Source organism: Elaeis guineensis, chromosome 4 (assembly GCF_000442705.2).
Source record: "Elaeis guineensis isolate ETL-2024a chromosome 4, EG11, whole genome shotgun sequence".
Taxonomy (NCBI): Eukaryota; Viridiplantae; Streptophyta; class Magnoliopsida; order Arecales; family Arecaceae; genus Elaeis; species Elaeis guineensis.
This window is the reverse complement of record NC_025996.2, coordinates 30,771,031-30,787,354: the sequence shown is the minus strand read 5'-3', so window position 1 is coordinate 30,787,354 and position 16,324 is coordinate 30,771,031. Positions and strand designations below refer to the sequence as shown.

At 35.4% G+C, this 16,324-nt stretch overlaps 2 protein-coding genes across 3 annotated transcripts in view; one reads left to right on the top strand and one right to left on the bottom strand.

The window, feature by feature from the left end:
• LOC140857389 (uncharacterized) overlaps positions 1-16,324 on the bottom strand; it is a 45,356-nt gene that overhangs the window by 3,706 nt on the left and 25,326 nt on the right. The window lies entirely within an intron of this gene.
• On the top strand, positions 8,117-13,407 carry LOC105043023 (uncharacterized). The gene is made up of 6 exons (XM_010920414.4): positions 8,117-8,389; positions 8,484-8,674; positions 8,785-8,830; positions 11,226-11,308; positions 11,393-11,509; positions 13,100-13,407. The coding sequence occupies exons 1-6, from the start codon at positions 8,206-8,208 to the stop codon at positions 13,169-13,171; spliced, it is 693 nt and encodes a 230-aa protein (XP_010918716.1). The 5' UTR covers positions 8,117-8,205; the 3' UTR covers positions 13,172-13,407.

Here is a 16,324-nt window from a genome sequence, read left to right as displayed (position 1 = left end):
CAGTGGAAGACTGAGCATGCCTTTTCTTTCGGACAATTTCCTCAGGCTCTCGGATTGATTTTCTTCTTTGGGGAAGTTTCATCTTTGGAGCCATATCCAATAAGGTAGCAGACAAGAAGACTTGAATTCAGTGGAGGAGGGATCACAAAAGAGTAAAGAAGAATTTTGGTGGAGAAAAGAAGTAGATTTGAATGAACGGTGAAGTTCTAGGGCACGTTCCACCCGCGCCTAACACTGCGAGAAAGCACAGAAAAATCTTTTTCAAGGTGGCGATTTTTGGTGGAGAGGAGGAGGGAGAATTGCCTCGAAATTAATCCTTGGATTTGGAGCAAAACAGAAGTTTGGAGAGGACGGCTTTCGGAAGGAAGACGACGAGAAGATGAGTCGTCTCATAAACAAGGTTTTCCGTTTTAAAAACAATGAACCCGATGGAAGTTGGTGGGATTTACAAGTTTGCCATTGAGTCGACTCATGGGGGTCGACTCATGAAGTTCAGAAAATCAGGAAAAATACAAATAAATTTCAGAAAAATTCAAAATTTTGGGAGAAAGAATTTTGCTCAATGATAAATTTTTAGAGTGATAAAACTAAGCTTTTGGAACCAGGATAGATGTTGAAAATTGAGCTCTAAGAGTTTTTGATATCTATTCTTTGGAAATTGAGAAATTTCAGACAAATGGATCTAGAATTCCTAGATTTCTCCTAATTTCACAGAATCTTTCCTCACTAAGGGCCTTTGTAAAGATATCAGCTAATTGATTTTCAGTGCAAACATATTCAAGAATTATATTTTTGTTTTGAACATGTTCTCTTATAAAATGATGTCTTATCTCAATATGTTTAGATCTTGAATGTTGTATTGGATTTTTAGATAGATTTATAGCACTTGTATTATCACATTTTATTGGTGTTTCATTAAGTTTGATTCCAAAATCTTCGAGTTGTTGCTTAATCCACAAGATTTGAGCACAACAACTTCCGGCTGCAATGTATTCGGCCTCAGTCGTAGACAGTGCCACCGAATTTTGTTTCTTGCAAAACCATGAGATTAGGTTAACTCCAAGAAATTGGCAAGTTCCACTTGTGCTTTTTCTATCTAATTTACATCCAGCAAAATCAGCATCAGAATATCCTAACAAATTAATTTGTGAGTCCTTAGAGTACCATAACCCTATAGTTTGTGTACCATTTAAGTATCTAAGGATTCTTTTAACAGCATTCAAATGAGATTCCTTAGGATTAGATTGATATCTTGCACATAAGCAAACACTAAACATGATATCAGGCCTACTTGCAGTTAAATATAATAATGAGCCAATCATACCTCTATAGTATTTTAAGTCTACGCTTTTACCTTCATCATCCTTGTCAAGCTTACATGAGGGACTCATTGGTGTGCCAATTGGTTTGCAGTTCTCCATTCCAAATCTTTTGAGTAGTTCCTTGGTGTACTTGCTTTGGGTGATGGAGATTCCCTCTTTTGATTGTTTGATTTGGAGTCCGAGGAAGAAGGTGAGTTCTCCCATCATGCTCATCTCGAACTCTCCCTGCATAAGCTTAGCAAAGTCTTGACAAAGGGATTCATTAGTAGACCCAAAAATTATGTCATCAACATAAATTTGTATAATTAGCATATCATTTTGGTTTCTTTTAATAAATAGAGTTGTATCCACATTGCCTCTTGAGAAACCATTATTTAGTAGAAATTTGCTTAGCCTTTCATACCATGCTCTAGGTGCTTGTTTTAGACCATATAAAGCTTTATTTAATCTAAAGACATGATTGGGAAAAGCATGATTTTCAAATCCAGAGGGTTGTTCTACATATACTTCTTCAGAAATATATCCATTTAAAAATGCACTTTTAACATCCATTTGAAATAGTTTGAATTTCATAAAGCAAGCATAAGCAAGTAGAAGTCTAATGGCTTCTAATCTAGCAACAGGTGCAAAGGTTTCATCAAAATCAATTCCTTCTTCTTGATTATATCCCTTAGCAACCAGTCTTGCTTTATTTCTAATTACATTTTCATGCTCATCTAATTTGTTTCTAAAGACCCATTTTGTGCCAATTATTGAATAATCTTTAGGTCTTTTCACTAAGGTCCAAACATTATTTCTTTCAAATTGACTGAGTTCTTCTTGCATAGCATTAATCCAGTTATGATCATTTTCAGCTTCTTCAAAAGTTTTAGGTTCAAGTTGAGATACAAAAGCACAATGATTAAGTACATCTCTAAGTGAAGAACGTGTTTTTACCCCATGCATAGGATCACCGATAATTAATTCCTTAGGATGGTTGTGAACATACCTCCATTCCTTGGGTAAGTCATTTGTACCTTGAGGTTGTTCTTGAATTTCTTCACCTTTCTCATTTTGTTCATCTTCTTGATCCTTGTCTTCTGGAGTTGCTGAATCTTTTAGAGTTATCTCCTTCATACCTTCTATTAGTGGATCTGCATCATCAACACCCTTATTCTTCCTTGAAGGAAGATCGTTAGATTCATCAAAGACAACATGTATGGACTCCTCAACTACTAAGGTTCTTTTGTTGAACACTCTAAATGCTTTACTAGTGGAGGAGTAACCTAGAAGGATTGCTTCATCTGATTTTGCATCAAATTTACCAAGTTTTTCTTTGCCATTATTTAATACAAAACATCGGCAACCAAAAACATGAAAATAGGCAAATATTTGATTTTCTTCCTTTCCAAAGTTCATAGGGGGTTTTCTTTAAAAATTGTCTTATTAAAGCACGATTTAAAATGTAACATGCTGTGTTAATAGCTTCTGCCCAAAAATATTTTGGAAGGTTGCTTTCACAGAGCATGGTACGGGTCATTTCTTCTAAGGTTCTATTTTTCTTTTCAACTACCCCATTTTGTTGGGGTGTCCTAGGAGCAGAGAAGTTGTGGCCAATTCCATTTTCATCACAAAAATTTTCAAAGTCATGATTTTCAAATTCTGTTCCATGATCACTTCTAATATTTTGAATTGAAAACCCTTTTTCATTAGTGACTTTTCGATGAAATTTCGTGAAAATTTGAAAAGTTTCATTTTTGTGAGCTAAAAAGAAAACCCAAGTAAAACGAGAGTAATCATCAATTATTACAAATCCATATCGTTTTCCTCCTAGACTAGTGGTTTTAGTTGGTCCAAATAAATCCATATGTAAGAGCTCTAAAGGTCTAGAAGTTGAAATAGTATTTTTGGATTTAAATGATACTCTAGTTTGTTTACCTAATTGGCATGCATCACAAATTCTATCCTTTTCAAAATTCAATTTTGGCAAACCGAGAACTAAATCCTTTTTGATTAATTTTGAAAGAGAATGCATGCTAATATGTGCAAGTCTACGATGCCACAGCCAACTAGTCTCATTTATTTTAGCATTTAAGGAAACTAGGCATTGCATGTCTAATTTAGTTAAATCATTCAAGTCTACCATATAAACATTGCCATGCCTATGTCCTATAAATTTAATGCCATCGTTAATAGGACTCGTCACAATGCATACAGATGATTCAAAACTTACTTTATACCCTTTATCACAGAATTGACTAATGCTAAGTAAGTTATGCTTTAAACCTTTAACAAGTAAAACATTCTCAATGTATTTGGAGGGAGTGATACCAATGTTACCTATCCCGATGATCTTTCCTTTGCCATTATCTCCAAAGGTGACCATCCCTCCATCCTTAGCATCAAACGTGATGAATTGTGATTCATCACCAGTCATGTGTCTCGAGCATCCGCTGTCAAGATACCATTTCCTGTTTCCTTCTTGGGATGCTAGACACACCTGCAAGCACAGATCAAGTTTCTGTCTTAGGTACCCAAGCTTTCTTGGGTCCTTTCAGGTTAGTCAGAATGGTTCCTTTTGGAACCCATATTTTCTTTGTGTTTGCATATTTGTTAATAAGACATGTGTATGATTTATGTCCTATTCTTCCACATTTAAAACAAGTAATATTTGTAGGCTTTTTGCTTGAATAATTTGCATAAATATCCTTCAAAAATTTTTGTTTCTTCAGGGGTTTATAACCAAGTCCAGCCTTATCATATATAGCTTTCTGATTATCAAGGATCATATTTAGCTTGTTTGAACTTAAGGTGAACTTATCTACTATAGATTTCAGTCTGTTAATTTCATCCTTAAAGTTTTGATTTTCTTGAATCAATGTGAATTTTTCAATTGAAAGAATTTCAGCTTGTTTCACTAAGGACTGATTTTTCAATTTCAGCTCTTTGTTTTTCTTCCCTAGTTTCTTTAATTCATCAATTGAATCATAGAAAGCTTCATGCAATTCTTCAAAAGTAAATTCACTAGTGGATTCAGAAGTTACCTCATTTTCATGTGCCATCAGGCACAGATTGGCTTGTTCGGTTGAGGTTTCCTCGTCGGAGCTTGAGTCATCACTCGCACTCCAGGTCGCCATCATTGCCTTCTTTTTGAATTTCTTTGGACCTTTCTTCAATTGAGGACATTCGGATCTGAAATGTCCTGGCTTCTTGCACTCGTAGCATATAGGGGTTTGATCTTTCTCCTTTTCTATGCTTTGATCCCCTTTTGTAAATTTCTTTCTCATCCCCTGTTTCCTTTTTCTTAGAAACTTCTTGAATTTCCGGGTGATGAGAGCCATCTCCTCATCCTGATCTTCATCTTCAGAGTCATCTGTTTCATAATCAGGTGAAGTTGTGGATTTGAGGGCAATGGTTCTTTTCTTTTTGATTTCATCCTCTTGATGTTGCATCATGCTAAGTTCATGAGTCATCAAGGATCCAAGAAGCTCTTCTAGAGGTAGAGTGTTCAAGTCCTTTGCTTCTTGGATGGCAGTCACCTTGGCTTCCCAAGTTCTTGGCAGTGACCTGAGAATCTTCCTTACAAGTTCACTGTTAGTATAAGATTTGCCAAGACTCTTTAAACCATTGATTATATCAGTAAAACGAGTAAACATAGCAGTTATGGACTCATCATGCTCTATTTTGAACAATTCATATTTATGTACAAGCATGTTTATTTTAGACTCTTTTACTTGATTTGTTCCCTCATGGGTGACTTCTAACATATTCCATATTTCTTTAGCAGATGCACAAGTAGAAATGCGATTAAATTCACTAGCATCTAGTGCACAATAAAGAACATTCATAGCTTTGGCATTTAATTGTGCCAATTTCTTGTCAACCTCATCCCATTCTTTCTCGGGTTTGGTTGACTCCTCACCATCTATAATCTTGGTGGGTGTGTGAGGACCATTCACTATGATACTCCACATATCATAGTCGAGTGCTTGTATGAAAATCTTCATCCGAGCTTTCCAATAGGTGTAATTTGACCCATTGAAAAGTGGAGGTCGGTTTGTTGATTGCCCCTCAGCTAGAGAAGTTCCAACATGGGTTGCCATAGATCTTTGGCTCTTTGATTGTTAGATCAAGGAAGGGCTAGAGCACTGGCTCTGATACCACTTGTTGCCCAGCTATGCAACCCAAGAGGGGGGGTGAATTGGGTTTCTAAAAATTTTAAGCCCAACAAATGACTTATGAAGAACAAAACAATGGCTTTAAATCAATATTAATTAACTAAAGCAGTATTGCAAGGATATAATAAAGAAATAAGATAAAGCGATAAAGCACACCACAAACACAAGGATTTATAGTGGTTCGGTGCTAACCTTGCACCTACGTCCACTCCCCAAGATCCCACTTGGAAATTTTAATCCACTATCCTTTGTATTCAACCCGAATACAAAACGTCGGAAACTCCGACACTAGCTATCCCAAGCTAGAATACAGGACGTCGGAAACTCCGACCCTAGCTATCCCAAGCTAGAACACTTGTTTCCCGGGTACAAGCCAACCCAAAACACTCCGATTTCAGGTTCGGATCAACCTTTCCTTATTTTGGAAATCCTCCAAAAATAAGAGCAAAAACTCACAAAGAGTAAGAATATTTAGAGCACAGATGAATACAAAAACAGCTCCTTAAATGAGCAAATATAACAATAAAAACTTTACTCAAATGAAGAACCCCTTTTTCAGATTTTCTCAAGATGAATGAACGGTTGAACGCTTGAGAAGAGGTTGATTGTTGATTGAAGATCTCTTGAAAGCTTTGAACGATCTCTAGATCAAGGTTGAAACGATAGGCGTGAAGAATTCTCTCCTTGAAAGATCTTCCTTTTCTCTTTCACAATCTCTCTGGTATATTGTGGATCCTCTCTCTTTTTCTCTATGGATATTTCGTTGATCTCAGGCTTTTTCTTGCAAATTTCGGATCCTCTCTTCTGTTCTTCTCTTTTTCCTCTCTTTTCTTCTCTTTTTCTTCTTTTTCTCTTCTCATTTGATTTCACGTTTGATCCGCTATTTAATCTGCAATTTCTTTCATCATTTAAAGCATTTTGTAGCATTAGAAGCAAGAGAAAACAATTTAGGCAGATAAAGAGCCGTTAGAGGATTTTTAGGAAGCATAAATGGCAATTAAAACGGACAAAAAAATAGCCGTTGCTGACATTTCCCGTCGCAGGGGTCGACTCATGAGTCGACTCATGCTTCAGGAGTCGACTCATGAGTCGACTTCTGTTGCAACAAACCAGAAGATCTGATTTCTGGATTTTTCGGCTCAAATCAGCAGAGGTCGACTCATGAGTTGACTCATGCCTTGTGGGTCGACTCATGAGTCGATTCACAGGTCGTGCCAAGCCAAAAATCCAGCGTGCCATGGGAATTTTTTTCGTGCCATTCAGCTCATAGTGCCATGAGTTGACTCATGAGTCGACTCATGCACTTCAAACCTTCATAACTTCAAAAATATTAGTCCAAACACAATGAAATTTTCACCAATAGATTTCAAATCATTTGTTCTACCAAATGATATTATCAAATCAGGATTTTAGCAAAATTATGATTTTGCCCTTGAAGAGCATAAGGACTTTTTCAATTGTTTGTATCCCTTCAATCTGCTTTGTAATCATCTAAATCAATCTAGGAGCAACAAAAATCATATGGGGCGGGCACTATAAAATATCATATGGGATGAACTTTATATTTTGCCATATTTTTCTTAATTTCAATCTTAAATAATAAATCAAAAAAATAAAAAAACTTTTTACTAATAGAATTATTGGTCCCGTGATTAAAGATATTCTCTTTCTTCCTCATTTTCAATATATATTTTTTAACGGTACATACTACATGATTATATAATATATATTAGATAAAATAATTATCAAACAAGTTAAAATACATCTACAAATAAATCGATACATAGTTTTTAAAATATATAATTCATTAATATATAGTATATAGCTAAATGACATATATTATAAGTTTTTTTAATACATACATACAGAGAAATTAATGCATAGTTTGTTGACTTTAGTTTTCATCAATACACAGTATATGGACAATTGATATAGATTTAGCAGAATATTCATCCGACGTCCCAATATATATATTTAAATAAAGCGATATATAATTTTTAAAACACTGAACTCATCAGCACATAACATATGATCAAATGATACATACTAGACAGTTTATTGATACATACTGTAAATTTTTTGATACACATCAGCAATGATCTAATATATATTTATAAATAAATTGATATATAATTTATCGATCTTAAATTTAACAGTACACAGTATATGATTAGTTGAAACCTACTTAATAAAATATTCATTCAATATCTCAATGTATACTTTTACATAAAATAATACATACTTTTTATAAACTTTTAGATTTAAAATTTTAAAAAAGAAGTAGATTTGAAAGAGGAGAAAGAGACTCAAGGAAGAGCTCATGGATAGAAGAGATGGCACATGAAGTATTGAAGAGGAGAAAAAATTTGGGAGGAAAATTTTATAGATAAAAAAATAATTTGATGGGAAAGATAATGAATAGGAAGACTGGATGAGGAAGAAAGAAGATATAAATTGTCATGAAAGATTTTTTTATACATATATTTTAATTTTTTATTATTTTAATTATGCAACTAATAGATTTTGCTGGTAGAAAAAATTTAATCTCTATTTAATTTTTTTTATTTTTATTTTTTAAAAGAAGGGTAACGTGGCATGAAACCAGGTTTGCTCACGGAACAGAACTAAACTTCCCGCTCCCGAAGAACCCATTCCCGTCGCCCTCTTATCCTCTCTCTCTCTCTCTCTCTCTCTCTCTCTCTGCCGCCCGCCTCCTCTTCTTCTCGATGGCGCTCCACTCTTCTGCACCGATGCGCCCGACTCCCGTCCACCTCACCTCCATCAAACGCCCCCGGGTTCTCCTCCGGCCCGGCCCCTTTCGCACGTCCGCCATCTCCTCCGCCCTCAAAGCCCGCTTCGTCGCCAAGCGCACCGAAGCCACCTCCGTCCAACAGCTTCAGCGCCCCCTCGGTAATTGAGCCCTCTCTACCTCCCAGCTTCCTTCCTTTCTTTCTTTAAACTCTTCTTCTGTGAAAGCAAACAAGAAAAAGAATAAAACTTGCAGTGGAGTACATGAGCCTGCCGGCGAGCCAGTACTCTGTTCTGGACGCGGAGCGAATCGAGCGCGTAGATGAGAACACGTTCAAGTGCTATGTGTACCGTATCAAGTTCTTTGCTTTCGAGGTTTGTCCTGTTCTTGTGGTTCGGGTCGAGGAGGAACCTTATGGGTGCTGCATCAGGCTCTTGTCTTGCAAGGTTTTTTCTGATTGCTAATCCCTTTCTCCTGCTTTATTTATGCTTCTTTTCTCTTTTCTTTTCCGGGAAAAAAAATGATTGATGTTCTCATCGTTTGCCACTGATGGTAGCTGGAAGGTTCGCCGCTGGTGGAAGCTCAGAACGAGAAATTCTCAGGTAAGGGGGGCATCTATTCTTGCTAAATTTTATTTATTTCACTCAGTTTTACATGAACGTAGTTGTGAATGGCCATGTTTGGAATGCAATGTGAATGTTAACCGAGATAGCATACTTCAGGTTGCATGCTTTATCCGCACCGGATACGTATCATATAATGATACCTCTAGATGCTTTTCGGATACTGGTCAGATACTGATTTTAAGTACGTTATTTTTCAAAACTTCAGAAAAAATTTGTGTGCTTCTAGAATACACCAGATATACTTCCCTAATACCTCTAGGGATGAGAAAACTGATGAATGTTTACTGTGACTCCATCCTCTCGAGCGTAACTCGATTTTTTTTGGTTGAGCTGATGTGACTCCGTTCTCTCGAAGGTTGCTCGATTTTTTTTACAGCGCCGTGCATCTAATTCAATGGAGCTGTGACAGTATTCGCTCAAGCGTAGCTTGATTTTTCCATTAGAGCGTGCATCTAAGCTCAAACCGTGACTCTTATTTTCCAGAGCCTGCACACTCGTTTTCTACAGTGCCGTGCCTCTAATCTTTACGATCTGAGTCTCAATATTTCAAAGGTCTGCATGCTCTTAATCTTTTCTACAAGCAAATACTCACTAGTCATAGAGCTTTGCTTTCCCAGACTTACCTTTCCTACCATGCTACAGTTGCTCTTGCCATGTCGCTTATGGCCAAATTTCTTTGGCTGAGACATAAGCATTGTTTCATGAGGGATTAACTCTTTATACTGCCATGGACCTAACTTATTTCCCATACCGAAAGCCACTTGAACCTGACTCGGTACTCATTAATCTTGTATCAAATCTTGAACGCAACCTGAACCTGACTGGATGTCATGGTTGTCATTTTCATGCTGCCATTCCGATAGATAAGTTTCTTTTTCACAACCTTTTCAGTTATCATGGATTTAATATAATGGCGTACTTCATTTAAGTATTTTCAAATAGAATTTTAGATTGGTCTCTTTGAAGCATTTGCACATTGATGGTGCTTAAGAAGCCTCAAAAGCTTCTTTAAACATAATTTCAGATTCCATTGCATATACATGAGGTCTTGCGAAATGTGGAATTCTCAAAAGTTTAAGAAGTCCTCGTGAACGATTCAAAAGATAGCTTATTAAATTTTAAACATGAGCAGAGCGGTGTTTGAACTTATAGAAATTATTGAAATGGGCTAAAATTGTGAGCCAAAAGGGTCCAAGTCTCATTGTTAGCACTTAATCTAAAAAGAGGCTGAAGCTTGTAAACAATAGATATTGAATGGTAATAAAAAAATGTCTTAAAATGCTGAAACTCTTGGTTTATTAACTAAGGCCATTGTGCCACTGAAGTCTTTGACAGTGAAAGTCCTAAAAGAGAAAATGAGAATTCAAAGTTTTCAAAGCAAATAATGAAATAGAGGTCACATCTGAATTTATGTATTTCTGGAGTGGCAAACCAGAACAGTTCATCTTTTTTTATCAGGCTTTTAGACAGTCAATTTTCTGATTTCTAAACCCCAAAAGATGTGTTTGGACCTTGAGTTATATGACAGGACACAGAAATATGACTTCATGCCATGTATTTTAGGATCTCATTAATCATATTATAGATCCCAGGACAATCTAATTTCAGATTTTAGAGGACAAGGATGCAGGATTCAGATGTCAAACACCAAACACCTTGGTTTCAGATTTATATTTTAAACCTAAAACAAAAAAGTCAAGAATTTCTGTCAAAAACTCTAAGCAGCAAGCCACAGATTTCATATTTCATAAAATAAATATCAGGATTCAGATTTAAAAGCATTCAGGTCCTATGCCACAAGTCAGGAATCTCTTTCAGGGAGTACAGACTGCAACTCACAGGCTTCAAATCATAAAAATTAAAAAAAAAAAAAAATCCAATTTCCAGGTTCCAGGTCAAAATAAGCATTCAGGTATTGTACCTTTGAGTCTCAGGTTATCATATTTGAGACCTCAAATGAAAACTAATTCATAAATCTCAAAAACTATTTCTGGGCTCCATAAGGGTACTGAAGCTTACCATTTGAAAACTCTACCTAGGCCCAATAGTTTCCAAAATTTATTTGAAAAATCTATAGTTTTTACAGCAAGTTAGGGATTATTACATAATGATTTAGTAATATTAGAAGTTTCTAGTTTGGGTTTAAGGGTGATAATGCTGTCTACTTAATATATTACAAGGAAGTTAGAAATTGTACGTTAGGATGGTTTGTTTTCGCAATATCTAACTGGCCAATTTGACATGTGAATGGGAGCATCTCTTTCGTGTTTGCTTTATCATGTTCCAGATAGTATTTATAGTCTCTACATCTGAGTTGAACCATTCAATGCCTTTTCAGGACAGTGACATTGATTTGGTATGGGAAATGCAGCTTCGATGGTGAATAGAATTTCCTGCAACAATTATATGGGAAATTTAGAAATGCAGCAGCTTACAACAGATACAGCTATTGAGGTTTGCCAAATTGCTGTAACCATTAGCATTATGCATGGTTGAAATCACAGTTCTGAACTTCTTTTTAAATGTTGTAATACTCAGGTCACTATTGAAATTCCTTTTGCATTTCAAGTGATGCCTGTAGAAGTGATTGAATCCACTGGTACCCAGGTCCTTGAACAGTTGTTGAGAATAATGCTTCCACGATTTTTGAAGCAGGTCAGTTGAAGTTCAGTGGATTGCTTATTGCACGTCCTTTTATGGTTCTAAAGTGAGCACAACACAAGCCACTAATATGGAGTTTCTTTAAATATGGTGTCTGATGAACTTCTGGAGTTGAAAATTGAACTTCTTCTGTCCTTATATGATGATTTCTTATTGTTATTCAATTTTTTGGTGGAATTATTGTTATTTGTTCGCATTAATATATTTCAGAGGAACACCCACCTGCATTACAATTACCCAAGCCCAAATACTTGGGGATATTCCACTCATCCTGGAAGTGCTGGTTGCTAGGCAGAGGGGTGTAACCACTGGGGTGAACCCTAATTCACCATTCACATTAATATTTAATTAAGTTTCTTATTTGTCATATAGTTTTACCCTTTTCATATATTGTTTAAAAGAAAATGCAAAGAATCTTGTGATCTCTGATCCAATCCAACCTCCTTTATTGTTTAGAATATGATCCTGATATTGACAACATTGTGATCCATGTTTGCATTTCTCCATCAACGTTAAGAATGAGCATAATCCTTTCATGATATAATAATAATAATGAGCATTTATTGGATGCTTAAAATAAATACCATGATCTGAAGTCTTCTGATCATGGCATGTCTCTTCCTTCCTCACAAGATTGCTGATGTCAGGCAGTGACTTCATGTAATATCTTACCACCCCCATAAGGGGAATATCCGAGTTCTGCCCCTTGTGGACTCTTGGCAATTCCCATCATGGTGATGGTAGGAGTTTTGTTTTCTATGGTGGATGCTCTTCTGCAACTCTTCTTTCCATTTGTGCACTGTTTATACAAGGTGATGTAGATGGATATCTACCCACGTGATTCTTCTTTACCACACCAATTCCTGACCTTTGTCATTTTTTTTACCATGGGATTGCTCTATCTTTGCAAGGCTTGACATAGTCACAAAATTACCTGGCACAAAACTATGATTAGGTTGATCACATCATAGTTTGTTCTGGTGATGATTTTAGGACACGATTACTACTTGCAGTTACTACCAAGATGCACTAACTTTTAGCTCTCCTCTCCTTGTAATATTATTAGTGATTAAACATTAATCTAGCACTTATTTTTTGGGAATTACATTCACATAATCATTTGGGAAATTTTGCTGTCTGTTAAACAATTATAACTGCAGCATATCATGATAAAGAAAAACCACTATCAGTAAACAAGGTAGAGTAATCCAAGCATGCCACATAGAATACGAGTCCATAAATATGGAAACATTTAAAGTTGTCTTTCTTTGTCTTCATTCTACATGTTTGCCTGATATTGTGTTTCTTTTTTTGTTTCAATGCTTTCATTTTTTAAACTATATCCAGCCAAAGCCATACTTTGGCAATTCCTGAAGGTTTGTTTGTCCATATGTTTGTTAAAATCAGTTTCTCCTGCCTTAATAGCTCCTGGATGATGGTTTAACTATTTATTTCTTATTAAATAGTTCTCTATGTACGAGATGTGTAGAATGATGCTGCTAATGAAATTTCAGCAACCTTTTCTTGATCCTTTTGTTTTAATGTCCATAATGTCTAATGTAACAGTGAACTGTGTTCTTTCAGCTTGTTAAGGACTACCAGGCTTGGGCGTCAGGTGACACCTCGAGGCAGCCTCTTGGAACGGGTGAACTTTGAAGCGGGTAGAAGAAAATGGTGGTGGAACCTCGTTATAGAATTTGCTTTTGTTTGGTTTGGCTTTAGTGTCCATATCGTGTCTTTACATGGTTAGTCCATCTAGATATTTTAATGATCTCCAGCTGAGATTGAAGTTAAATGCAAGTGGTACTTGCTTACCTCGGCTTGCCTTTGGTGATGATAATTTCTATAAGTTTTTCGAGAAATGAGACTTTCCAGAAATCTGCAAACTAAAATAGATTTACCCCAAAAGATTTAGCTCTAAATTTTTTTATCAGCTACTGCACAATAGGTAACCCATATCTTTCGAGTGCTGGCTTTATGTCTAAATTTTTGCCAATCAGTTTGGAAGCTTTATTTCAGAAGGCTGGCCAAAAAGGTCCACGCTGTTGTCAATTGAGATTCTATTTGGATTCTTGTATAGAGGATATCCTCGGTGTTTGTATATTGCCCCAATTCTTTGTGCACCACGAGCGGCATAGAAAATCCAACGTAGAGCGCATCATCTTATTCGATTGATCCACATAGTCATCATTTTTTAATACGTATTTAATATTTACAGTTTATTTTTTCATTTAAAATTTTGAATAATAAAAATATTTTTAATTTTTGAAAAAATTATGATCATATTATGACATCCTACGTCTAGAAAGTCTATAATTTTTATTCACGGAATGTTATAATATAATGCAAGATGTAATAATATACCTAAGATGTCATAATTTTTTTCAAAAAAATAGAATATTTTAGTCATTCAAAATTTTCAAATAAAAAAATAAAATTGCAGGCATTAAATGTGCATTGAAAAATAATTGAACAAAAATACTCCTTTCATATTAAGATATTTCGGATCATATTATGACATCATGCATGTAAGAAGTTATAATTTGATGCAGGATGTCATAAAATGCGCAGGATGTCATAATTTTTTAGAGTATATTATGACATTCTGCGTATAGGAAATCATAATATGTCACAGAATGTCATAAATTTTTTTAAAAAATCGAAATATTTTTATCATACAAAATTTTTAATCAAAAAATAGAACTGCACGTATTAAATGCGTATTGAAAAACGATAATTACATAGATCAATCACATAAAGTGATACATTCTGTGTGTCTAATTTTTTTTATACCATCCATGGTGTACAAAGAATTACTTTTGTTTATTGACTCCTCGCTGCCCTGATTGCCACCGTCATCCAGTCAAGCTGGCTATGGGAAGAGTTTGCATAGTCTGTATTTTATTTACAGTTGCTGCCACCGGCAGTCAAACAAGCTGCACTCAGCCATGAATTGGCCATCACCCAGAGTTCAGCGCCAAGATATCCGTAGCACCATTATCTCTCCCTTCCTCGGTGGGATCTCTCGGGATAGTGAGGATGCAAAAATTCCCTCATCTGCAGATGGTGAGATATGGGTCTAGAGCAGGGGTGCATAGGGTTTGGGTCAACTTCATTACCAAACTGAACTGGATTTAATGTGCTATTGTGGTTCGGTTGCATCATAGGTTGGTTTTGTTTTCGGTTCTCCTTTCAAAGATCCTAACTGGATCAGTTTGGTTCCAGGAAAATCCAATCTAACCTGAATCTGACCAATCTATATTTTAGATAGATATTCTGAAATATAATATTATGATATAATATCTGCAGCCTCTTGGTTCACTATGTCATAGGTTCATTTTATTACCATTATTTTATTTTCGTGTAACAGATATTTGGTTTTGTTTTGGAACATCTTACATCCAAAATGTACGGCTTGTTTTTTTGGTGAGTTGTCTCGGCAGTAGGGCAAATGCGACGCGTGTGCAGTGAAAGACACAAAAGTAGCACAACTCATGAAAACGGTAGCATGATGCATCCTCAAACCTCTCTTTCTTTTGGGCAAGCCAGGTTTGTTTGGTCGGGGGACAATAATCTGTAGGGGATCTTTCTTGCCATTGTCAGTCTCTCCATGTTCCAGAAATTGGGGGACTAAATTTAGACTGCAATGTGTCTTGATCATCTTGATGTTATTGAAAATTAGGCTAGCTATTAGCTAGGAGAAGCATATGGTTGCTTGAATTTTGCAAATATTTATGAACGTTTCGTATAGCGGAGTAGTTTGACAGACAGGCTGCTTATTCTTTTGTTTGGCTAAATTGTTTGGCGCTTGGGATACTCCAAACAATTATCAAATAAGACAATAAGATTTCTTTGGTGTCTAGCAATAAGAAGAAGCTGCTAAATTGATATACAATTTAGCGAGATGGCCTTATTGTTGGAATTAATTAGCCAAACGAAAGAATAAAAAACTCTTTAGACATCTTTAAAGAACGAGTTCTAAAAATTTGCATCCCTCTCGTTGGAAAATAAGAAACCAGTTGAAGAAGTTAGTCATGGTCTCCTTAGGGAACCTAAGAATAATAATTTTTATTGTTTGGCATCATTTTTATTTTACTATTTTTTAAAAAATTTATAAAAAAATAAATATATTTGATATAATTAAATATTTTTTAAAAAATATAATATAGTGGTAGTGGTGGTTGTAATGGTAATGGAAGTAGAGAGCATGAGCTAGCAATGATATTAGTGGCAGGGGCAGTAGCGAAGATGACAAAAAAGTATTTATTTTACGGCAAAAGATGTTAATGATATAGTGAAGGTACTTACAATAGTGCTGATATATAGTACATACATTAAAGATGACAATAATGATGATGTTAGTGATTAGGTTATTGTGACATTGGTTGAGGTGATTGCAGCGATAAAGATAAAAAAAAAATTAGGATAGCATGCATGCTAGAATAATAAAAATTTTGTATAAATAGTAGAAACGATTTAATCTAATATATATTTTTTAGATCTCATCTCATGAGATCATCCCTATCATATCTTTAAGATATATATGCAATAAATAAAATTATATTAAAGCAAAAATCTTGAAGATCTCATCTTCACCTTTGCATAGATAGTTATTCATCGTAATTAATGATCGTGGATAATTTTTCGGTTCTTTTTGAGCCGCACAAGTATTTGGCTTCTACAGATATCCATGGGATAGATCTAGGAAAGCTCCTTTCTTGTTTTTCATCAAAAAAGCAGCAAACGATCTTCAAAGAAGAAAGAAGAACAAGAGAGAACTCCTTCTCTCAAATCAACAACCTGACATTG